The sequence below is a fragment of the Temnothorax nylanderi genome, unplaced genomic scaffold, assembly GCF_030848795.1.
Source record: "Temnothorax nylanderi isolate EJ_2023f unplaced genomic scaffold, tnyl_v1.0 TNYL_tig0098_pilon, whole genome shotgun sequence".
NCBI lineage: Eukaryota > Metazoa > Arthropoda > Insecta > Hymenoptera > Formicidae > Temnothorax > Temnothorax nylanderi.
The window spans coordinates 207,020-227,594 of NW_027249160.1; the positions used below are offsets into that span (position 1 = coordinate 207,020).

A 20,575-nucleotide genomic window follows, 5' to 3' on the forward strand; every position below is an offset into this window, starting at 1 on the left:
AGACGGAACGGATCGACGGAAATCTAGTCAATTTTGTCTTCCGCGCTTCCGCGTTTCCGCGTTTCCGCGCTCCATGTAATGGCACCCTTATGCTGGGTCTACAATGCGAGTCGCAAAGTCGTGAGTCGCAAGAATTGACCAATCACAGTCGAATTTGAGGAGAATAATCGACTGTGATTGGTCAATTCTTGCGACTCGCATTGTAGACCCAGCATTATATACAAGTTGTACTGTACAACAAAAAGGAAACGGTGGCGCGATCTCGCATCACTGGAGAGAACGTTCGCGTCAAAAATTATCAACGGATGTTACACACCGTAGTGTAATACGTATGGCCTTAAAAAAAAGAAGCAGAAGGAACGTTTCTGATTTCTGATATTGAGCATAATAGTGTGATTAGATAAACTGAATACATTGTCAAATGATAATTAATGTGAAAGAAATGCATGTTCTAAATCATTGATGGAGATTAAGAATGTACTTGCATTATCGGCATCAATTTGTACAGTTTTACAGTTTCTAGCTGGCGTGTGAGTATAATACGATAACAAATAACCTTGATAATTTACTAAGCATTTGATTTTTTATTTATTTAAAAAATTTATTATCGTGATTTATGCCTTCTTTATTTAAAAATTTATTTAATTTAACGTTAATCAATCTAGACGATTAATTTCTTTTCGTATGACCGCTATTCATTTACATATTTTTTTATTCAAATGTAATTTATAGATAGATATTATTTTACTTATTTTTTACTCAGCATAACACTGACATAATTGCACATTTTGTTAAAGATTTAATAAAATGTTAAATTAATACTTTTATCGGATCTTATGAAACATTATATTACCATGTAGTAATAGTATACTAATAGTTAAACTCTATTGGATTTGTCTATCAAACAAAGTCAATAAATTTTCTTGTACTTAGATTGGTATGCAAGAAATATATTAGAAATGGTACAACTGGGGATAGCTCGGGATTGGCCTTTGTGACGTGTTTCATGTCGTACGTATCGTAATATAATTACTTAAGCAATATTTGCCAATATTAGTAAATAATGACTTTAATTTGGAATTCTATTGTTATCATTACAGTTGTAGTCTGTGGCTAAGATATGGAATACTTATTGGAGATTCATTCATTATATCTGTAAATATATTTGGAACAATATTACAAATATGTTATGTATTAATTCATATTTTATACAACGTAAAAAGATCAACTACTATTAAGCAGTTTACAGTAGCGATTTGTTTGGTTTTGCTTGTATATCTGTACAGTATTTATCAAAGAGACAAAGTTTTAGCTGAGAGATATGTAGGATTTCTTAGTTGCAGTTTGACTATATTATTCTTTGCATCGCCATTGATATCACTTGTAAGTATGAAATAACACCTCTTAATTGTTATATGTATTCACAAAATCTTATTGAATAGTTCAAATAATGAAACTTTTGATTAGAAAATTGGTCTTTTCTTTTTTATATTATACTGATTTTTATTACTGCATCGGTAATCGATAGTTCTAAATTTGTTACAGGCACATGTGATAAGAATGAAAAGCACAGAAAGTTTACCATTTCCAGTCATAATGGCCTCCATGATAGTATCCTGCCAGTGGTTCGCATATGGATGTCTGCTCAGTGACGAATTTATACAAATACCAAATTTTATGGGTTGTATTTTGTCAGCTTTTCAACTTTCTTTGTTCTTGATTTACCCAAACAAACGAGCAGATCAAGCTTATTTTATATGAGAAGATTAATCATATATTTTGCTCTATGGATTAATCAGATCGATTAATACTGTACAATGAAGTATTACATATTATAAATCAATAATTTTTCATAAAGTAGTATATTTTTATTTTATCCTGTGCTATATATAAGTTTGTATTAATTTTTCATGTTACACATAAGTAGCTCTTAATAATATACATATATTAATTGTTTGATCTTTTCTACATCAATTTTATTCAAGTGCGAAGAGATAAATTCTTATATTTGGATCATTAAGTCTTAATACCATTTCCAAACGAAGGATTCCGCACATTTTATAGGTGGTTCCGATTAAATTGGCTGAAATTAAAAAATATGGTTTAGGTGGTGCTGATCAAAAGTTTCCACGGGTCAAAGTCCAAAAATTAAAACTAGAAAATACGAAGGTTTAAAGTGAGTGTCGTTGGAGTTTTAGAAATGCTTGTTTTTGAATACATATGTATAGTATTAAATTAATATATAAATGTTTAAAATATATAATACTTAAATAAATATATTACAATTCTTTGTGCATTCTGATTTACTTGGAATAATGTGTGCTTTAAAAATAATACACTATCACGTTCCTTCGCTTTTTCAAACATTGCACCCGTTGGTAGAAGCGAGGTATCCAATAATAGTGATGGATAATTCTTTCTTGTATTCCGAAGTTAAACGCATGCCATTGTTCATGTCACAATGCTCCATTTTTCCTTCAGATATTTTAAAAGACTCGCTCAAACTTTTGTACATATGTATATCATGATACGCAAAAATTCCATGATTGATGTATTTACGTGATCCTCGACTCTTAAAAATAAATTGATTTAAATTTCCTTAAATCATATAATTTCATATAAATCTAAATATTTTATCATTGTTTGATTTATATTCTTACGATAGATGCTTTTGAACAGCATAAATGTTTCTGAAGACAAATATATTCTTTCGGATTGAGGTATATCATAAATTAAAGAGTTATATATGTATAATATACATATATAAAACTAACAATTGACAGATAAATTAGTTCAATTTATGTAGTACGTTGTTCTCTTCTGTTTCTAATCTAATCATAATAGTAACTGGACAATTAAACACTACGAAACTTACAGCATTACAGCACTACAAAGTCTTTTGTAGTGTTAGTCACACTACACAACATATGCCATTATTCTGATATTATATTATATGATATATGTAATATGAGCTTGATTTATTTTCTCACACATGCACACACAAAATTTAAATACACACACGCGTGCGCACACATACATACACACACACACACACACACACACACACATACACAAAATATATTTTAAATGAATTGTTAAATATTTTTTGTATCTTGGATAACATTGATAATTCGTTATCAAAGCATGATAACATGTACATGTTTATTCAAAATTTAAAATCAAAATGATCATGAATCTTCTAATCTTTTCAAAGTCCATTTTTTTCTCAAAAATAAGTCCTACATGAGAAAGTATGATACAGAATCATCACCTTGCTACTTGTATCAATAACTCTCTTCACTACATATTCAAGATTAACCTTTCTTATGTTTCTGATTTCAAGAAGAAGTATGGCACTCTTATTTTTGTAGAAATATATTTCTTATATTATTTCTTTAGACTTGAAATGTTTTTAAGATATATTTATCTTTCGAATTAAGTTGTATACACTCTTTACAATACAAACCCTGCAACGTACAAGGTATTAACCAATCAATTTCTAACACTTTATTTTTGATAGAAATAAATTTTTTAAAGGATAGTGATGGATAATTCTAATTTGCCAGCTAAAACGTTAATTTACTCGATTTATTCTCAATTTTAGCCGTGTCATAAAGCCATTATTTTATATTTTACATTGGCAATTTATACCTGTAAAACTGTAGAGATTAAAATATTCTTTTTTCAAGATTACATTTTACAAGCATGCAGTCAATGTTTCGTACAATGTGTTAGAATATTATAATGTTGAATTTTAAATACCAGTTAAACATATATATTTGTTTTCTTATGTTTTTGCACCTTATTCACAAAAAATCTAATATTTAATATACATACACTCTATGATTCTTTATTTATATGATGTCATAATTTTTAAAAACTTGAAATAATATAATACAGCACATATATGTATTTGCAAGCATGAGACACACTCACATAACGTCCATTACATAGGTATATTAAATATATCGCTTTATGTACGCTTATTAATCATGCATAAATCAAGATAATAATATTCAGTAATGATATCTATATAATATTCACTTATCTATTTATTCATTTGTTATTAAAACAATAATTCTATAATAATACAAAAAGCCATCTTACATGACTGTCAAAATATAGTATAGACAATACAAAGATAATAAAAGGGAAAAAGAAAAGAATAAAAAATAATAGTAATAATACTGAAAATAAATAAAAAGTAAAGCCACAATGATAACACAATAATAGATATAATAATTGCAATGAGTGTTATATCATAATTAATAAAATATCAAGATTAGAATCAATATCTAGAAAATACTTATATAGATAATATTTGATATTTCATAATATAATTATATTGCAGGCTTGTAAAAAAAAACAAATTTTACCTATCTCTGTCTTACTTTCTCAAATAAATTATATTTAATCAAAATTATTTATTTATAGAAAATAGTTTGAACATTAGACAAATCTTAATCTCGAAGCATAACATGTATTCAAATATAAAAGTATTAATACTTTTCGAAAAGTATTTATAATTTCTAAATTACGAAAAGTATTAATAAAATATAAATATTCATTAATTCCTAATTTGCTAGATATGACCTTAACTATGTCTCATCAAATGACGAGACTACTTTAACATTGTTTTTTTGTGATTTGAAGGATTCGATACCATCTCTTGTCACAGAAGTACCAGTAACATCCAAGTATTCCAATCTCGATGCATTTAAAGCCAAATGGATAAGACTCGAATTTGTTACACGTGGATAATTTCTGAAAAAGAACCATTTAAAGTATTTTCTATTTATTTTTCTTAAGAGTTTTTAAACTTTTCGGTATTTCCTATCAAGTAAATCAATTGACTTACCTAACGACTAATGTTTTAAGATTTGGATTATTAGATATCCGTCTATCTTCTCGTAATATTATCATTCCTTGTGGAGCAAGGAAGCTATTTACTACTTCCCTATCGCAAGTATCGCTTCCAAGTGCACAGATTGCTCTATCTGATATCAAACATCGTTGAAATCCATAATTCTCAAAAGAAAATGCATCCTCGACTAAAAACTAAATTAAAAAAATTCTTTTTATGATGTTATCAGGCATTTTATACTAAAAAAAAACATGTACTTATCGTTGTATTCAATACTTATAAATTTGCTTTCTTCAAATACCTGTGCTAGATTGCCGTCTTCAAAAATAGGTAATCGCAAAGCCTGTTGTTGTATAACCGCTTCGGGCGATTCTTCATTTCTCCATGTAGAAGGACATTCCAAATAGAGATGCGTTAGAGTTTTAGTACTACTAAAACAACCGACTTCACTATCTCCAAGTGCTGTATCCCGTAAGTCTAAAACCTAATGTAAAACATAAAAATATCTCTTTTCAGTGGAAATAAAATGTCTTTCCAGTAAGATTAAGCATAAGAATAATTGCTATAGTATGAATTAAAATATACATAAATAAGAAAAATATTATACCTCTAATGTCTTGAATCCAAATCTAGTTGCTAAACTAGCATAAGCAACACACTCGCCCAGACGGTGACACGAGTTCAATCTGAGTTCCTTAAGTTTTGGTATTTTGCTGATAACTAGTAAGGAATGCGGCGTAAACCATTCACAATTACTTAAGATCAAACACTAAAAATAATATTAAATGTTTAATACAATACAACTGCTGTAGATTATAATCTACAGCATAGAGAAACGATGAATAAATATCATATATATACATGCATACATGTGTATTTATTTCATCATGTCTTGAAATAATTTTTTGTCCATATAGATGAATTTTTATTTTAAAAACTAAATATGTATATAAAAATCATAAACAAAATAATTTAATTATTGAAAAATAAATCGAGTGTCAAATATATATTACAAGTAAATGTATTTCATAGTATCAAAAATACAGAAACAATGTACTATTTTGACGTTAAAAGATCTATATATGTATCTACATATAAAATATCAACTTACTGTCAAATTAGGCATGTGAAGATCCATTTTAAAAAAATAAGACTTATTATTCTGTAAGTAATTCATTTTGCAACCTTTCAATGAAAGCTTTTCGATGGTGCATGGAAAATCTGTTATATGAATCTGTAAAAGTCGCATTGTAGTAGATTAAATATATATTCCTGTATGATAGAAAGAAAGAGAAAGGCAAAAAGAAAATTAAACTCCTTCTTTATATCAATAAACATTTTAAACACAAGAATATGATATGACATTATAAACATTTCTATAATATACCTTATCTCCATTGATGTAATATTCTTCAATGATCAATTCTTTAAGTTGATCGCATAGCGTTTTCATATTGTTAAAGAATTTTTGTGTAAGAGATGAACCTTCGCGACAAATCAGATTGCCACGTATTGCTAGACTCATTGTTATTGGCTGTAAAAACTTCATGTACTGATTCAAATCATCTAGAAGTATAGGGTTTGTTCGAAAATCTACTCTTCTCCACAGAGTTCTGTCTTGCGCTAACTGCGCAAATCTTTGACAACATCTGTGATTCAAAGAAACCAATTATAAACCATCATAAAAGATATAATATAGAAGATATGATAGATAAATGCAACTCACAAACTGATCGCCATGAGATCTTGCGGATGTAAATATTTCAATATATTAAGTAAAACATCATCCGAGAATTCAAGAATGTTTAGAGATGATGTTCTTCCATTAAAATTTGCAAATTCTTCAAGTTTTATACGTTTTGTATCTTTGCTACTAGATGGTTCAGGAGAAAGAGACTTACTGCGCTTTATTTTCATCTTCTTCCTTTACCTGTAAAATATAAAAAATAAAAAAACGTTTTTAAAAAATTAGCGACATGTTAAGAGAACGTACAAATAATTCATGATTCTACAATTTAGAGAAGAGGCAATCTTTTTTTTCTATACAAGTAACTATAAATATCACGAAGAGTAAGTAAAAAATTTTAATGCGTGTACATAAAGCATAATTTAACTATGTTTTTAACTATATTTAACTATATTTTATTCTGTTTTTTCCTATAATTAATATATTTTAATTGTTTTTTGTAAAAAAAGCTGTTATTGCTCATTTGCTTTAACAATGATATAACTCGAAAATTGTCATTTTTAGTTGTTTGCAAAAGAATAAGAATTTAATACTGAAAGAAAAGCTAATACGTAGCTACTTTTATTCTTTTACAATCAGTTGTTATACCATAGGCCATAGGCCTGTTTGTTTTAGCTGAACTTCTTGCACGGTTCATCTTTCCTCTTTTTCTTTTCTCTCGTATTGGAGAGAAAAGGAGAAAAGATGAACTATGAAGTTCAGCTAAAACAAACAGGCCTTATATCACTTTTAAAATTAATATTACAAAATTTTAATGATTCAAAACATTCAAATTCATTTTCTGGAAAGCTTCGATAAACGATATATGATAAATAATATTTGCTTAGAAAGAGCCTTTGTTAAACAGAAATTATAAACTTTGCTGCATATTTTCATACAGAGTTAAATAAAATTTATCAGATTAATTTTTTGTATTAATAAAAGAAATACCAAGACACAATAAAAATTTAATTTATTAAACTTTAACTGCTGAATAATCATTTTTCTTAGAAATAGTAAGAAAATCTTAACCAATCACATGTATATAGATGGTAACTGCTCTTCTCCTATTCTGTAACTCTAAGGACAGTATCGTTATCGGTTATATTGTCGCTGCTGAGTTTTTTTACCATATAGTATACCTGCGCAACGACAATATAATAATAACGACATTGTCGTGAAGAGTTACAGAATCAGGACACAGACGGTCGATTGTGTACTTATCTTGAAACAAGGTAAAAATGACAAAAGTGAACAGATTTACTAGATTTCGACAAATAAAATCACAGATACTCTAGCGAATTTCCTTACTTTTGTAATTTTTAATGATTGTTTAGTTCTACATATGAGAAAGAAATTACTTTTACACTTACTTATTTTCTTTTTTCTCAAATTTTATTTGCATAAACATTTTATGTATATTTAATATAAAAAACATACAAATAAGTAATGTTAATTTCATCTTTACCAAAATTCAATGTCAAGTAGTACTTTCTAGGTGTTTTTATTATAAACAAATATAAAACAACAACGTGCGATTGATTGTAAATCTGCTGGTTAAACCTTTTTCACTAAATCTGAAACTTTGTTATGATTGACACAATTGTAAGAAAATTTCTAAGGCCAAATAGTTGAGTAAAAGCCTTCTATCTATAATATTCAAGACATAAAATATTATGAAGTAAATCAAAATTAGTATGCGACATGAATATAAGCAAATGTACATAATATATATAATAAAAGCAATATATTTATAGGTTAAACTTGGCACACGCTGGTGACACTGGTGCCTACCTAAACCATGAGCTGATAACGTGATTACCTAATCTCCCATAGATAAAAAAAAAATATTTAGTTTATAGAAAAAAGACGTTTCCATATTTTTGATACATCAAGACATCCTTCTATTTAAATGACAAATTTTTTTTAGTTTGTAAACAAAAGAGGTATTAAAAATTACTTAAAACATGGAGATTCAATCACTCTGAATAACACTGACTAAACTTTTGGCTGCGATTATACGAAGCTCTGAAAGTATGAAGGACAAAGCTACTTTTTAAAAAACTCACAATCTTCATAAATAAATAAATATATATATAAATATATATCCTTTCTCTTCTTTTAATTTCTAATTTCTATATAAGAATGAGAAGAAACCTCACATATCAATATGGACAGAATTCAATATAATACATATAAATAAATCGTTACGTATCACGCATAAATCTTTTTTTTCCGTCGCACTTACCCCACAAACTTTTTAACACAAATGCGTAACTTGACGCTTAACACAGCGTCACTTTCGAAGCCAAATCTTATTCGTGTAATATAAGTAAATATGAGGAAGCAGATAATAACCACACAAGAACTGTTATGCTGACATTTCGTGATCAATGAATGAGTATGCCATTGTTGTGTTCGTCAAGGATGAACAGAAGGGACGAGCGAGACGTCAGACGAGCTAACTCCAAACAGTCCAAACTCCAAATTGATTTTGGAGACCTCATGTGGTGGAAGCCCGAAGCTCTGGACCTCTGAAGGACCACTGGGCTGCGTTCCAAAATTCACTCTGGGGCCGGTATTATAGTCGGATCTTATTTCAAAACCGTCTTAAGATGCTAATACGGGCCTGAGCAGAATAGCTGACTTATAATTTTAAGACAGTGTTTTATGCTTTAGATCTTTGTTTTTAGCAACGCACAATACTGTCTTATGTCTCAAGTCTTACAATGTTGACACTTTGTACACTCGTTTAAGACTTGAGACACAAGACAGTATTGTGCGTTGCTAAAAACAAAGATTTAAAGCATAAAACACTGTCTTGAAATTATAAGTCAGCTATTCTGCTCAGGCCCTACGGCTTTGTTAAGCCTTGTGTACACGATACTAGAAATCGGTCCGAGTTTCGGTTTAAGCCAATCAACTTGCAGCTCTTACAAAAAAGCAGCAGTTTCATTGGCTTAAACCGAAACTCGGACCGATTTCTAGTATCGTGTACACAAGGCTTTATTGGTTCATAAAGCCTTGTGTACACGATACTAGAAATCGGTCCGAGTTTCGGTTTAAAGCCTTGTGTACACGATACTAGAAATCGGTCCGAGTTTCGGTTTAAGCCAATGAAACTGCTGCTTTTCTGTAAGAGCTGCAAGTTGATTGGCTTAAACCGAAACTCGGACCGATTTCTAGTATCGTGTACACTCGTGGACAGAAAGGTTGTCCGACTTAGGGTGCCATTACATGGAGCGCGGAAACGCGGAAACGCGGAAGCGCGGAAGACAAAATTGACTAGATTTCCGTCGATCCGTTCCGTCTGTTTTGAATGCCTTATATTACATGGAGCACATTTTGAGCGGAAAAGCGGAACGGAGAATTATAAAATATTAATTTTTAACGGTATTTATTGATTAAAATGCTTGTATTCAATAGATAAGCTGAAAAGATAAGCATATTAATAAAAATTGCAATGAATTAAGTAAACACAATTTTAAGAAATGAATACAAATGTCTATTTGTCACTATACTGTTCCGCTTTTCCGCGCAAATTGTGCTCCATGTAATATAAGGAGAAACAAACTCGCGGAACGGACGCGTCAAATGTTCGTTCTTTTTCTCTGTACTGTTGCACGCAGATACCTCAGATAGGTTATGTATTTTTATAATATATTCTATCCCGCTTAGAATATTGTGGATATTTCTCCGTGAAATTGGAAAAGTGATTTAATTGTTATAAACTATTCGGTAGAACAAGCGCTAATGCATAAGTGCTCTATAGCCGTGACTCCTAGTGCAGGCTAGTTGTGGCACGTGCGAAAGACTCCAAATATATATATATATATATATTCTATTAATTACAAATCTCGGAAGAAAAAGTTATTTTGTACTTTGTGTATTTTATTAATTATTTTAAAAGTATATCATGGATCCAAATATCATGTTAATGATTATTATGAAGTTTCTCATACAAGCAAGAGATGAACCGATGAGACATGCAGAAATAACAATGAAAAAAGTGACTTCAATGTATTATTTGTACTTGCGTTACAAGAAATTGGAAGACAAAAAGAATCGAAGAATATGGGTACGACCTATTTTTACCGAAGAAAGAAGACTTGCACAAGGTGACAGCAACAATTTACTTGTAGAGATGAGATTGACAGATCCCGAAAAATACTTCAACTATCTCAGAATGTCATCAACAATCTTCAATGAGTTACTCAAGCTTGTATAAAATATTGTATATGTATTTAATATCTTGTATTTAATATCTCAAGCTTGAGATATTAACTGTTAAAGTTATATACTTGATGTTTATTGTTTAGCACTTCTTGGCACACACACACACAAAACACGCATGATTTCCGCTGTTCCGCTCAAATGCGATAGAAAGAAGCGACGGAAACGCGGAATCTAGTTACTTTCTTTCCGCGTTTCCGCGTTTCCGCGTTTCCGCGCTCCATGTAATGGCACCCTAAAGCCTTGTGTACACGATACTAGAAATCGGTCCGAGTTTCGGTTTAAGCCAATCAACTTGCAGCTCTTACAGAAAAGCAAACGGAAACTCGGACCGATTTCTAGTATCGTGTACACAAGGCTTTTGGGATGTTCGATTCTCTTAGATAAATCGATTCTTGAATCGAATCACGAAAATCGATTCTCTTAAAAATCGAAATCAAAGAATCGATCTAAAAATCGCAAAAAAACTATTTTTATGCGGTCCACTTGACGCTACAAATACTTTGGAGCGTTCTTCTTCTCCTTCTTTCTTTATTGAAAGAAAGGAGAAGAGGAATGCTTCGAAGCATTTGTAGCATCAAGTGGACCGCAGCCTTTATTGAAAGAAAAGAGAAGAGGAATGCTTCGAAGCATTTGTAGCATCAAGTGGACCGCATCCTAAAACATGCATAAATTGAATTAATAAATTTTAATTAGTTTGTTTTTTAATTTTTAAAACTTTAATAAATGAAATAGGTAATTAAACAATTAAGCCTTAGATTTTTAAAAAAATTTATATTAAAAAAGTACAAAGCATACGTTTTACTCTTTTTACACTTTTTTTACATACGTTCTTATTATACTTTTTTTACATACATTCTTAATATACTTTTACTGTTTCGTTTTTATTTCAAAATTATTCTTTTGTTAATTGCCAATCTTTAATGGACAGTGAATTTAGAAATAACAAATGTTGTAGATGATCAGGCGAAAGTCGGTTTCTAGAGTCCGTTAAGATATTGCCAGCCCTTGAGAATAATCTCTCAGAAGGCACTGACGGAACAACAATTGCCAAGTATTTTTTAGCAATAACGCTGAGAGTTGGGTATACTGATGCAAAGTTTATCCAATAACGTATTGGATTTTCCTTACGATCTATCATTGGTTGATCCAAGTAGTGCTCTAAGTCAGTTGGCATCTCGTCATTCTCGTTTTGGTACCGTCGCATAGTATTTACACTCGTAGTTTTAAGATAATCATCGTGAAAGGACCATACATCAGTTTTGTCCGATATTTCCATATTCGTTTCATCAACTACATTATTAGACACATTCGTCTCATTTGTCTGATTCTCTCGATCTAATTCTCTCATCCATCTAGCAATACGATTAATTGCTTGCGAATATGCCATAGGCTGATTAAAATGTAATTTCTTGAACCTGGGATCCAGGATCGTTGAAGCTGCCATAATAGAATTGTTTTCTATTTGTCCAAATCTCATCGAAATAGATTTTTCGAGACGATCAAGTAAAGAAAGTGCAATTTGCGTTTTTAGGCTTCCGCGAAGATTTTCGATTTTTTTTTTCAAGCAATTGATCAATGGAATGACTTTGCTAGCCGTGACAAATCGTTCTCCACAAAGTTCCCTTGTAAGTTCTTCAAGTGGTTGCAATACTTCCACAATTTCGTTTGCCAATTGCAGTTCACACGCAGTCAACATTTCAGGTGAATCCGGGAGACTTAATAAAATCGATCCAACATCTTTCGAGAGCAAAATAAATCGAAATAACATCGCAAAGGTTGAATTCCATCGTGTATCAACGCTTTGGATTAACTTAAGGTGGGTGAGCTTCCGCAACGCATCAGCAGCAATAGTAGACTGTTTGAAATAGGTGACAATTCTTTTAATCTTTGCGCACAATGTTATTGCATCTTGAAAGTTCATTGTATCCTCAGCGACTAAATTTATTGAATGAGCAAAACACGCAATATGTCTAGAAAACCCAAAGGTATCTCTAACTGCTTTTTTAATATTTGCTCCGTTATCAGTTACGACAACAACTATTTTCTCGTCATCGATGTGCCAGTCCTGTAAAATGGTTCTCATCCATCTTCCTATAACTTCAGAGGTGTGTCGCTCTGTCATTTCCGTGACACCAATCGTGGTGGATAGCAATTCTTCTTCAAATTCATAGTGAACGGTTATCCCTAAATAGCTGATGGTGTTGAGTACATCGGTCCAGATATCTGCCGTTACCGAGAAATAATCAATTTTTTCCAATTTTTGTTTTTCACATGCACTTAGGTATTCATATTTTTCTTCCATTTTTTTTGTGATTGACTTTCTTCCAGGTACAGAATAAAGAGGCACAGTAGTTTTCATCAGGTACCTGAATCCTTCATTATCTACTGTCTGGAAAGGCATATTGTCTTTGGCAATCATAAAAAGGATGGCATTAGTGATTTCACCTGCTCTTGTACCTCCCTCTAAAAAGATAAATAATAAATATAATGAATTTATGCACAGGTTCAATAAAGTTTAAATTTTTGATCGAGAGGGCCACCCGCCATGGCACTACGTTCATTCGCCTCCATAGGTGTTAAATACAGACTCTAACGTCCAAAGTCAATCTTAAGATTTTACTAATTAAATATTCAGAGTTAGATATTTTTTCAGTAAAATGAAGGCTGAATTTTGAGGTTAGGGCCTTTAAGACCCTAAAGAATTTCGATTGTGTATATATAATATTTAATTATTAATACCATTTATGTAAATAATAGGTATACTTTATCCCTAGCGAAATTGTCAACAGATCCGTGTTACATCTAATTTGCCTATCGTAAATATAGAATATATTTTCTCCAAGTCTAATATATATATATATATATATATATATATATATATATATATATATACATTATTTACATTATTTACATTTTATATAATTTAATTCAAGTAATCTTTAAATAAGAAACTTTTATCGTTCCATAAAATAGCATTGAGCTATGAATATATGTGAGGAACATCTTGACATTACGATAGATGAAAATGAAATTATTGTTGGTGCCAAAGATATTATAAGGAAAATTAGACCGTCCTGGCCTTTACAACAACTGCATTTTAAGGTAATACAATGATTCAAAATCAAATCGTAAAGTTTAAAAAATAGGTCATCTGACTATTTATAGCGCTTCTCTCATCAATTTGTCTAATTTATCTGCTGATAACTTTTGTTTACCTTTACTTATATTGTTATGCTGTACAGTTTCAATACCTCTTATAAATGTATCAAAATTCATTAATCATTATATTCGATGTAGTCACTTCTTGCAGGCGATTAATATTGACTTGAAAGAATCGATTTTATCAATTTTGTTAATAAGTAATAATAAATATAGATATACATAGATGTCTTAGCCTTTTCTTATATCCATACAGTTTTAAACATTGACATAAATAATGAAAGTTTTTAAAGGTAGAAATAGTGTTATTGCATTTACCGACAGTATGTCCGAACCAGTCCGAAAGAACTATGAGAATATCTTTGTTTCTTTTATTTTAGATATTTACTGATGGAAGAACAAATAAGTTGGTAGGAGTATGGTACTCGGGACATATTATACAGATATGGTCCTGATTAGAATTTATGGCAACAATTCAGATTTACTGATCGACAGAAAAAGCGAAATAAATAATATCTGGGTAAAAATCTTATCGGTTTTGTAACGTTATTATATATGTCGTCGCGTTTCATTCACATTTCAATTAATAATTTGTTTAGCTACTGTAATTTATATGTATTTATTTTACTAACGTGCATAGATATTATTAAAAAATGCACACAGAGAAGTATAATATAGCGAATATAGCAAACATTTTAACGTATAAACAGTAACTAATGTATAGAATAAATATTTTTGTATAGATATTGAACAAGGCTGGCTATACTCATTGCATTTATGCTACATTTAACAATGGATTTGCCTATGAATTTTTGGAGGGTGAAACTCTGACCACTGAAACAGTCAAGAATCCAAAAGTATACCCATTAATTGCGAAACGTATGGCTGAAATGCACACTCTCAAGTTTGAAAACGAATCCGTATCAAAAGAAGCCTTTATTTGGGAAAAAACGAAGAAATTTATGCAAAGGACATTAGAGTCTGTATTTAACACCTATGGAGGCGAATGAACGTAGTGCCATGGCGGGTGCCCCTCTCGATCCATTATATATAAATGTTACCTCCAAATGATTTTATTTGTTTAAAAGTACTATCGATCCTTGGTTGGATCCGTCTATCCGAATAAGAGAATCTGCTTTCTGATTCTGACAAGCTAGGTACTGGTGAAGAACAAGAAGAAGTAGGAGTTGCCAAATTAGATTCAGATAGGTCTATAATAGACATGGCTGTAGAGGTAGATGGCATTGACAATTGATTCTGAAAATAAACAACAAGAGTAAACAAATGATGCGATAAAATGATCAAAAGATGCATGTAAATATTGTAAGATATTGATTTACCGAATTATTTGCTTGTTCCGAGTTAGGAGCCTTTTCATTACTGTTCTCACTTTCTCCTAAAAACTGTCTCACTTCTTTATTTTGTGCATGATTTCGTTTTAAGTGATTTTTGAAATTAGTTGTACCACCACCTTTTCCACCAGACTTCACTTCTCTGTTACAAATTTTGCATGTAGCATTACCACTATCAGTGTCCACTGACTGTATGAAAAATTTCCAAATTAAAGATCGCTTTACTTTAGGCACTGTAAAAACATATTTTTATATTCTTGTAATGAAATGCAAACAATGAAAAATATATATATTTTATTTCTTGAAAAATAATGTTAATTAAAAGAAAAGAATAAAGGAAAGAAAAAATAATTTAAAAATATTAGATTAGGAAAGGAGATTATGTTCGACATTTTGAAAAAGTATACTTCAGCATTAGCAAATATACCTACTTTTTGTATTGTTTTTTGTTTAACACCAAGTCAGTCACCATTAACATTCAAATTATGATTTTTGGTAAGTACAGGAGACGTTACAAAAATGCTGTGAGAAAAAAGGAAGACAATGCAAAGGCGTGTTATGAAATGAAAATAAAACCATGCAATATGAAAGTATTATAATGCACATCAATCTTATCAAACATCACACGAAAATATTTGTGCAATAAATGTTTATAATTTTGTACGTACCAATTTCTGTGTTAATTATAATCTTCAGTAAATATCGTGCCCACTCGTTTCGACTCGCCGACGGTTATTTCCGTGTTTTATTACGGAGAATTGAGAATTCACACTTATTTAAAGGTGCTTTTAGATGAGAGCGTCAATACGCTTGCGTCTAAATATGCAGATCGCGCAGATTTGAGCGTCAAGATGTTCAATAAAATGCAGGCTACAGGCTAATGACTTACTATGAATTAGCTGAAATCACGTTGAAATCTGCTGATCTTGGCTGATCTGCACGTTCTGTACGCGCGTTTAAACATCTGCGCAAGGGTGCTGCGCGCTGCGCGCGTGTTGGACGCTCGACGGTCCCATCTAATGCCCGTATCACACTAGCGATTGTTCCGTTCTGATTGGTCAAAAGACGTATGGCGTTTTCGATTTGCGACTCAACCGACTCGGGTCGCATCATGTATACAGGACTCTATCATCATTGACGTGGAATACATACATATCTGTGTATGTATTCCACGTCCATTGATGCGACCCGATTCGGGTCGAGTAGCAAATCGAAAACGCCAGTAGACGCAAACGTAAACGCAATCGCTAATCGCTAGTGTGATACGGGCATAAAAGCACCTTAAAGTTGACAATTGGTTTTTGTGTTGGTGACAAATAAATTCTCTAGCAGAAACACCAATTAAACAGCTTTATCTCTCTCTCCAACTTTTAGGCCCAGTTTCACAGTGGCCAGTTAGCTTAACTAGTAGTTAATTCTCACTCTCCGTCTCTTTCTAACTGTCCCCCTTAGAAAGAGACGAAGAGTGAGTTCAATCGAAGGTTACAGTTAATCGGAGATGGTGAAACCGGCCCTATGTGCTTCCATCTTTATTCGATTCTGAGAGTAAAGAATCGATTCGCAAAGAAATCGAATAGCAAAAAATCGATCTTTTAATGAATCGAATCGGAATCGAACAAAGACCCCCACACGGCGCACAATCAAAAATATAAGTCCAAATTGTCCAAATAGGAAGGAAGGAATCAAAAATATAAGGAACAGATATTAGCAATTAGAAATAAGGAATCCAGTAGTGCGATTCTGTAACTCGTTATGAGGTATCGACTATCGTTGCGCAGATATTTTATATGGTAAAAAAGCTGCACAATTGTCGTTATAGCACATAACGACGCATAACGAGTTACAGAATCGCACTACAGGAAGGCAGGAATAGTAGCATTGATACACAGCTTCCGATAGGTTAAAACTCTGGTGCGCGTGTTATTCTGTTTTTGTTGCCTATGTTTTTCATTGTGCATCCAGCTTTATTTCTGATTCTTTAGTCCTAGGTCCTAATTGCTAATAGCTGTTCCTTATATTTTTCATTGTGCGAAGGCCTTAATATAATGTAATGTAATGTACACGTAATGCCAAACCTCCAAACAATAGATTCGAGATTTTGCACAAATACCAAAAATACGATAACAAATTTTAATTATAAAATCAATCCTCGTCCAGCTGTGTCATAGGTATTCCGGTACATTCACTATGCTTTATACCAAATGAATACATAGGAGAACGTTTTCGCGTATCGTACAATGGATAAAAGATTGGTGCCGGACCGTCATATCTTTCTAATAAAATGTGTCTTCCCTTTAGACTATACGCCGGACTCCGTCGTTTTATCGTATCATAGTTTATTTTGATGTATGCAGCCGGGCCTGGACCCATAATTTCTTCGCGTGTCTTACGATGACCAATGCTGAAAAGATATATGAAATATATTATATTATAAATATAAATAAATATATGATATATAGACAACAAAGAGATGATTTTGATTTTGTCGCATATGCATATTCAATTGAATGGCAACAGATCTAGCCACGTTTTCTTACATAGAAAATGCACCCTGAGCAGGTTTATCAGGCACCTTGGGCCCTATGCACGTTGGCAAATAGTACGAATTTGGTCCAGGCCCTTCATCTAGATACTTTGTCATACCTCGTGATTTGATACTGTAAGCTGGTGCTCTACGACTATGATTCATCGGTGGACACAACTCGGGGGAGTATGCTCCAGGTCCTGGAGCATGGTCTTGCACTACAAAATATTAAGTTAAATGAATTAATATTAATTTCTTGCTTCTCTCAAGTTGTAGTTAAGAAGGAACAATCTTATACTCACAGCTCCATGCTTTCCTTCCTCTGATTGTGTAAGCAGGTGGATTGTCTGGCCCAGATTTTGTTAAATTTCTGACATCGTAATGAGGACCGGGCCCTATCACATAAGACTTGATACCAGTTCGAGCTCGTATACTATACGCTGGACTTCTATGCCGAGATGGATCATGGCCACTATAGCCAATTAACGTTGGCAATTTGTAAACTGGCCCAGGACCTACATTCACAAATTTATATTAATATAAAAGGGACAATTCATGTAGTTTGTATTGTTATCAAAATAAATAATTATTAAGTAGTTCACCTTTTATGGTACAACTTAACATTCCTGGTTTTTCTTTGTCCTCCATTTTTATTGTTAGTTGACGTATGTGAAAAGCATAATAAAACGTAAAATCTATAAAAACCAGTTTAAACGATAATATAAAAACTTTTCATGACATAATGATCTTTATGAAATTATTAATAAAATATGAAGGTGTAAACTTCAAGTTGATATGTTCACAACAATCGATATATGTTTAACATGCTCAAATATTTAGTGACTTATTATTATGAAAATGAAATAAAAAGATTATATTTTAAAAACTCTTTATTTAGAATATTTTTGTATCACGACAAATCTTCAACATCACTATTGACATCATCGTCTCCACTTTCATCATTAGTATCACTATCAATGTCATCATCGTCTTCTATAGCTAACGATTTTAGTTTCATTAATAAATCTTCTCTTCTCTTCGAACTTGTTTCATCTTCATTTCTATCTTTGCTGTCAATTCCATCTGTATCGGTATCAAATCCAGGGGTACGAGATTTACTATTTTCCTTATTTCTTGCTAAAAAAAAAAAAAAAAAAAAAGACCAAGCACTGCTTATTACATGAAAACATACATTTATGCCTATTACATATATAATACATACATAAATAAAATTCTGTTAAATAATTCAATACGCAACACACAAACTACATACTCGATTGACTCATATAACGTAAGAATGTTCTTCGTTTTCGTTCTGACATTGTCTTCAGAATTGTTTTAAACTCAGCATCTAGTTTAATTTGTTCTTCTTTACTAGGTTTCCCTCCTACAATTTCCTTCTTCTGTCCACATTTCGGGCAAACTCCTTGCTGCTTAGCGCAAAGTAAGCAGATATTATGATAAGAATGTTTCACAGTTTTCTGCTCACACTTGGTACACTTCATTGGAGCTTTAAGCGTTTTATATTTCTTATATTTGATTTTCCACTCTATTATTCTTTTACAACGCTCGCATACATTATTAACTTCAATGCTGTTAATTAGCTTTGTTTTTTGAGAGTTGTCATGCAGATTGTTTTTAAAGGACGTGTGATTTTGGTATCTTTGAGGCCTCGAACGACTAGCGTTTCCTTTCTGACAACTCATGGTTTTTATTGTAATATTTTTGCAACTTTTTAAACTTTTTAAACAATATAAGGAATCTGATTCTTCCTTAAACGACAAACGTAGACTTTATTACCTGAAAATATAAGCCTGAGATAAGATACATTAATAACCTAACTATAGAATTCTTGGAGCTCTTATCGCGCTCCTTAATGCAATAAGAAAAATTTTACATCGCAAGTCTCTGATACGTTGAAAATTATAATGATTACCACCAAAATGCAGCTTTGATGATATGTATATAATTACTCTTCTTCTTCTTCTTCTTATATTTGCATTGGCTCCTGCCTCTAGTACGAGGACAATATGGCCAGCATTTACCCCTGTTTGCGTAAAAGTCTGAATGACTGTTAGCGTGGCAAAGTCTAAATGGAAATCACTAAAAAACTGAGTGAGAATCAATGCAGACAGTATCAGTCGCAATACTTAAAAAATTTTCGTTCCGGACAAAACACGTCCGAACAGGTCCGCGCACGTTGAGCGAATATATGTATATAATTACAATTGTTTAAAAGCTGGATGCACAACATGCACATTGAAAAACAGGCAAGAACAGGGAATAAGGACCGGAGTGACCGGACCCATCACCCATGTGCCTTCTTCTTCTTCTTCTTCTTTGTTTAATGGCTCCTGCCTCTATTCCGAGGACAATATGGCCAGCATTTTCCACTGTTTGTTTAACAAAGTCTGGTACACGTTAGCGTGACAAAGTCTAAACGGAATTAACCGAAAGTCTGAGTGGGGATCAATGCAGACAGTAACAGTCGCAATACTTAAAAAAAATTTTACTTCCGGACGAAACACGTCCGAACCGGTCCGCGCACGTTGAGCGAATTGATCACCCATGTGCCATCTGCCATGTGGGACGCAATGCACAATGAACAACAATGAACCACAATGAACGGAATAAAGGAACGGAATTAAACAGAGAGAGAGGGTCCGTTCCGTTTCACGCATATGCGCGCATTTTCTATAGTAAACGTTACGTAT

At 31.9% G+C, this 20,575-nt stretch overlaps 5 protein-coding genes and 1 pseudogene across 13 annotated transcripts; 2 read left to right on the forward strand and 4 right to left on the reverse strand.

The window, feature by feature from the left end:
* The first annotated feature begins 313 nt into the window (after positions 1 to 313).
* On the forward strand, positions 314 to 2,288 carry Slv (sugar transporter SWEET1). Its single transcript, XM_071711408.1, has 4 exons — positions 314 to 530; positions 934 to 1,011; positions 1,101 to 1,383; positions 1,546 to 2,288. The coding sequence occupies exons 1-4, from the start codon at positions 463 to 465 to the stop codon at positions 1,759 to 1,761; spliced, it is 645 nt and encodes a 214-aa protein (XP_071567509.1). The 5' UTR covers positions 314 to 462; the 3' UTR covers positions 1,762 to 2,288.
* A 1,118-nt stretch (positions 2,289 to 3,406) lies between these two features.
* LOC139775431 (uncharacterized) lies at positions 3,407 to 9,182 on the reverse strand. 2 transcript variants are annotated; one of them, XM_071711399.1, is made up of 8 exons: positions 8,949 to 9,182; positions 6,591 to 6,794; positions 6,252 to 6,513; positions 5,976 to 6,098; positions 5,472 to 5,633; positions 5,166 to 5,348; positions 4,859 to 5,058; positions 3,407 to 4,764 (listed from the first exon to the last, which is right to left on the reverse strand). In XM_071711399.1, exons 2-8 carry the CDS (start codon positions 6,779 to 6,781, stop codon positions 4,599 to 4,601), a joined length of 1,287 nt encoding a protein of 428 aa, XP_071567500.1. In that variant the 5' UTR covers positions 6,782 to 6,794; positions 8,949 to 9,182; the 3' UTR covers positions 3,407 to 4,598. The 2 variants fall into 2 exon arrangements, with proteins under 2 accessions (XP_071567500.1, XP_071567499.1); XM_071711398.1 differs by having other exon boundaries at positions 8,839 to 9,091.
* A 2,395-nt stretch (positions 9,183 to 11,577) lies between these two features.
* Positions 11,578 to 16,933, reverse strand: LOC139775407 (E3 SUMO-protein ligase ZBED1-like). Of its 6 annotated transcripts, none has more exons than XM_071711339.1 (6): positions 16,618 to 16,932; positions 16,006 to 16,236; positions 15,769 to 15,859; positions 15,326 to 15,570; positions 15,047 to 15,242; positions 11,578 to 13,289 (listed from the first exon to the last, which is right to left on the reverse strand). In XM_071711339.1, coding segments are annotated over exons 3-6 (2,013 nt in total). In that variant the 5' UTR covers positions 15,770 to 15,859; positions 16,006 to 16,236; positions 16,618 to 16,932; the 3' UTR covers positions 11,578 to 11,718. The 6 variants fall into 6 exon arrangements, with proteins under 6 accessions (XP_071567440.1, XP_071567437.1, XP_071567438.1 ...); XM_071711336.1 differs by having other exon boundaries at positions 16,006 to 16,387; XM_071711337.1 differs by having other exon boundaries at positions 16,006 to 16,153; positions 16,227 to 16,932.
* On the forward strand, positions 13,670 to 15,273 carry LOC139775412 (ethanolamine kinase 1-like; annotated as a pseudogene).
* Positions 16,934 to 17,453: 520 nt separating the features above from the next.
* LOC139775410 (ciliary microtubule associated protein 1A-like) lies at positions 17,454 to 18,664 on the reverse strand. The gene is made up of 4 exons (XM_071711347.1): positions 18,464 to 18,664; positions 18,164 to 18,376; positions 17,875 to 18,079; positions 17,454 to 17,738 (listed from the first exon to the last, which is right to left on the reverse strand). Exons 1-4 carry the CDS (start codon positions 18,507 to 18,509, stop codon positions 17,480 to 17,482), a joined length of 723 nt encoding a protein of 240 aa, XP_071567448.1. The 5' UTR covers positions 18,510 to 18,664; the 3' UTR covers positions 17,454 to 17,479.
* Positions 18,665 to 18,733: 69 nt separating this feature from the next.
* Positions 18,734 to 20,560, reverse strand: LOC139775411 (uncharacterized). 3 transcript variants are annotated; one of them, XM_071711350.1, is made up of 4 exons: positions 20,436 to 20,560; positions 19,798 to 20,181; positions 19,135 to 19,661; positions 18,734 to 18,998 (listed from the first exon to the last, which is right to left on the reverse strand). In XM_071711350.1, the coding sequence occupies exons 3-4, from the start codon at positions 19,565 to 19,567 to the stop codon at positions 18,772 to 18,774; spliced, it is 660 nt and encodes a 219-aa protein (XP_071567451.1). In that variant the 5' UTR covers positions 19,568 to 19,661; positions 19,798 to 20,181; positions 20,436 to 20,560; the 3' UTR covers positions 18,734 to 18,771. The 3 variants fall into 3 exon arrangements, with proteins under 3 accessions (XP_071567451.1, XP_071567452.1, XP_071567450.1); XM_071711351.1 differs by having other exon boundaries at positions 19,759 to 20,533; XM_071711349.1 differs by having other exon boundaries at positions 19,798 to 20,531.
* Between the last annotated feature and the right edge of the window lie 15 nt (positions 20,561 to 20,575).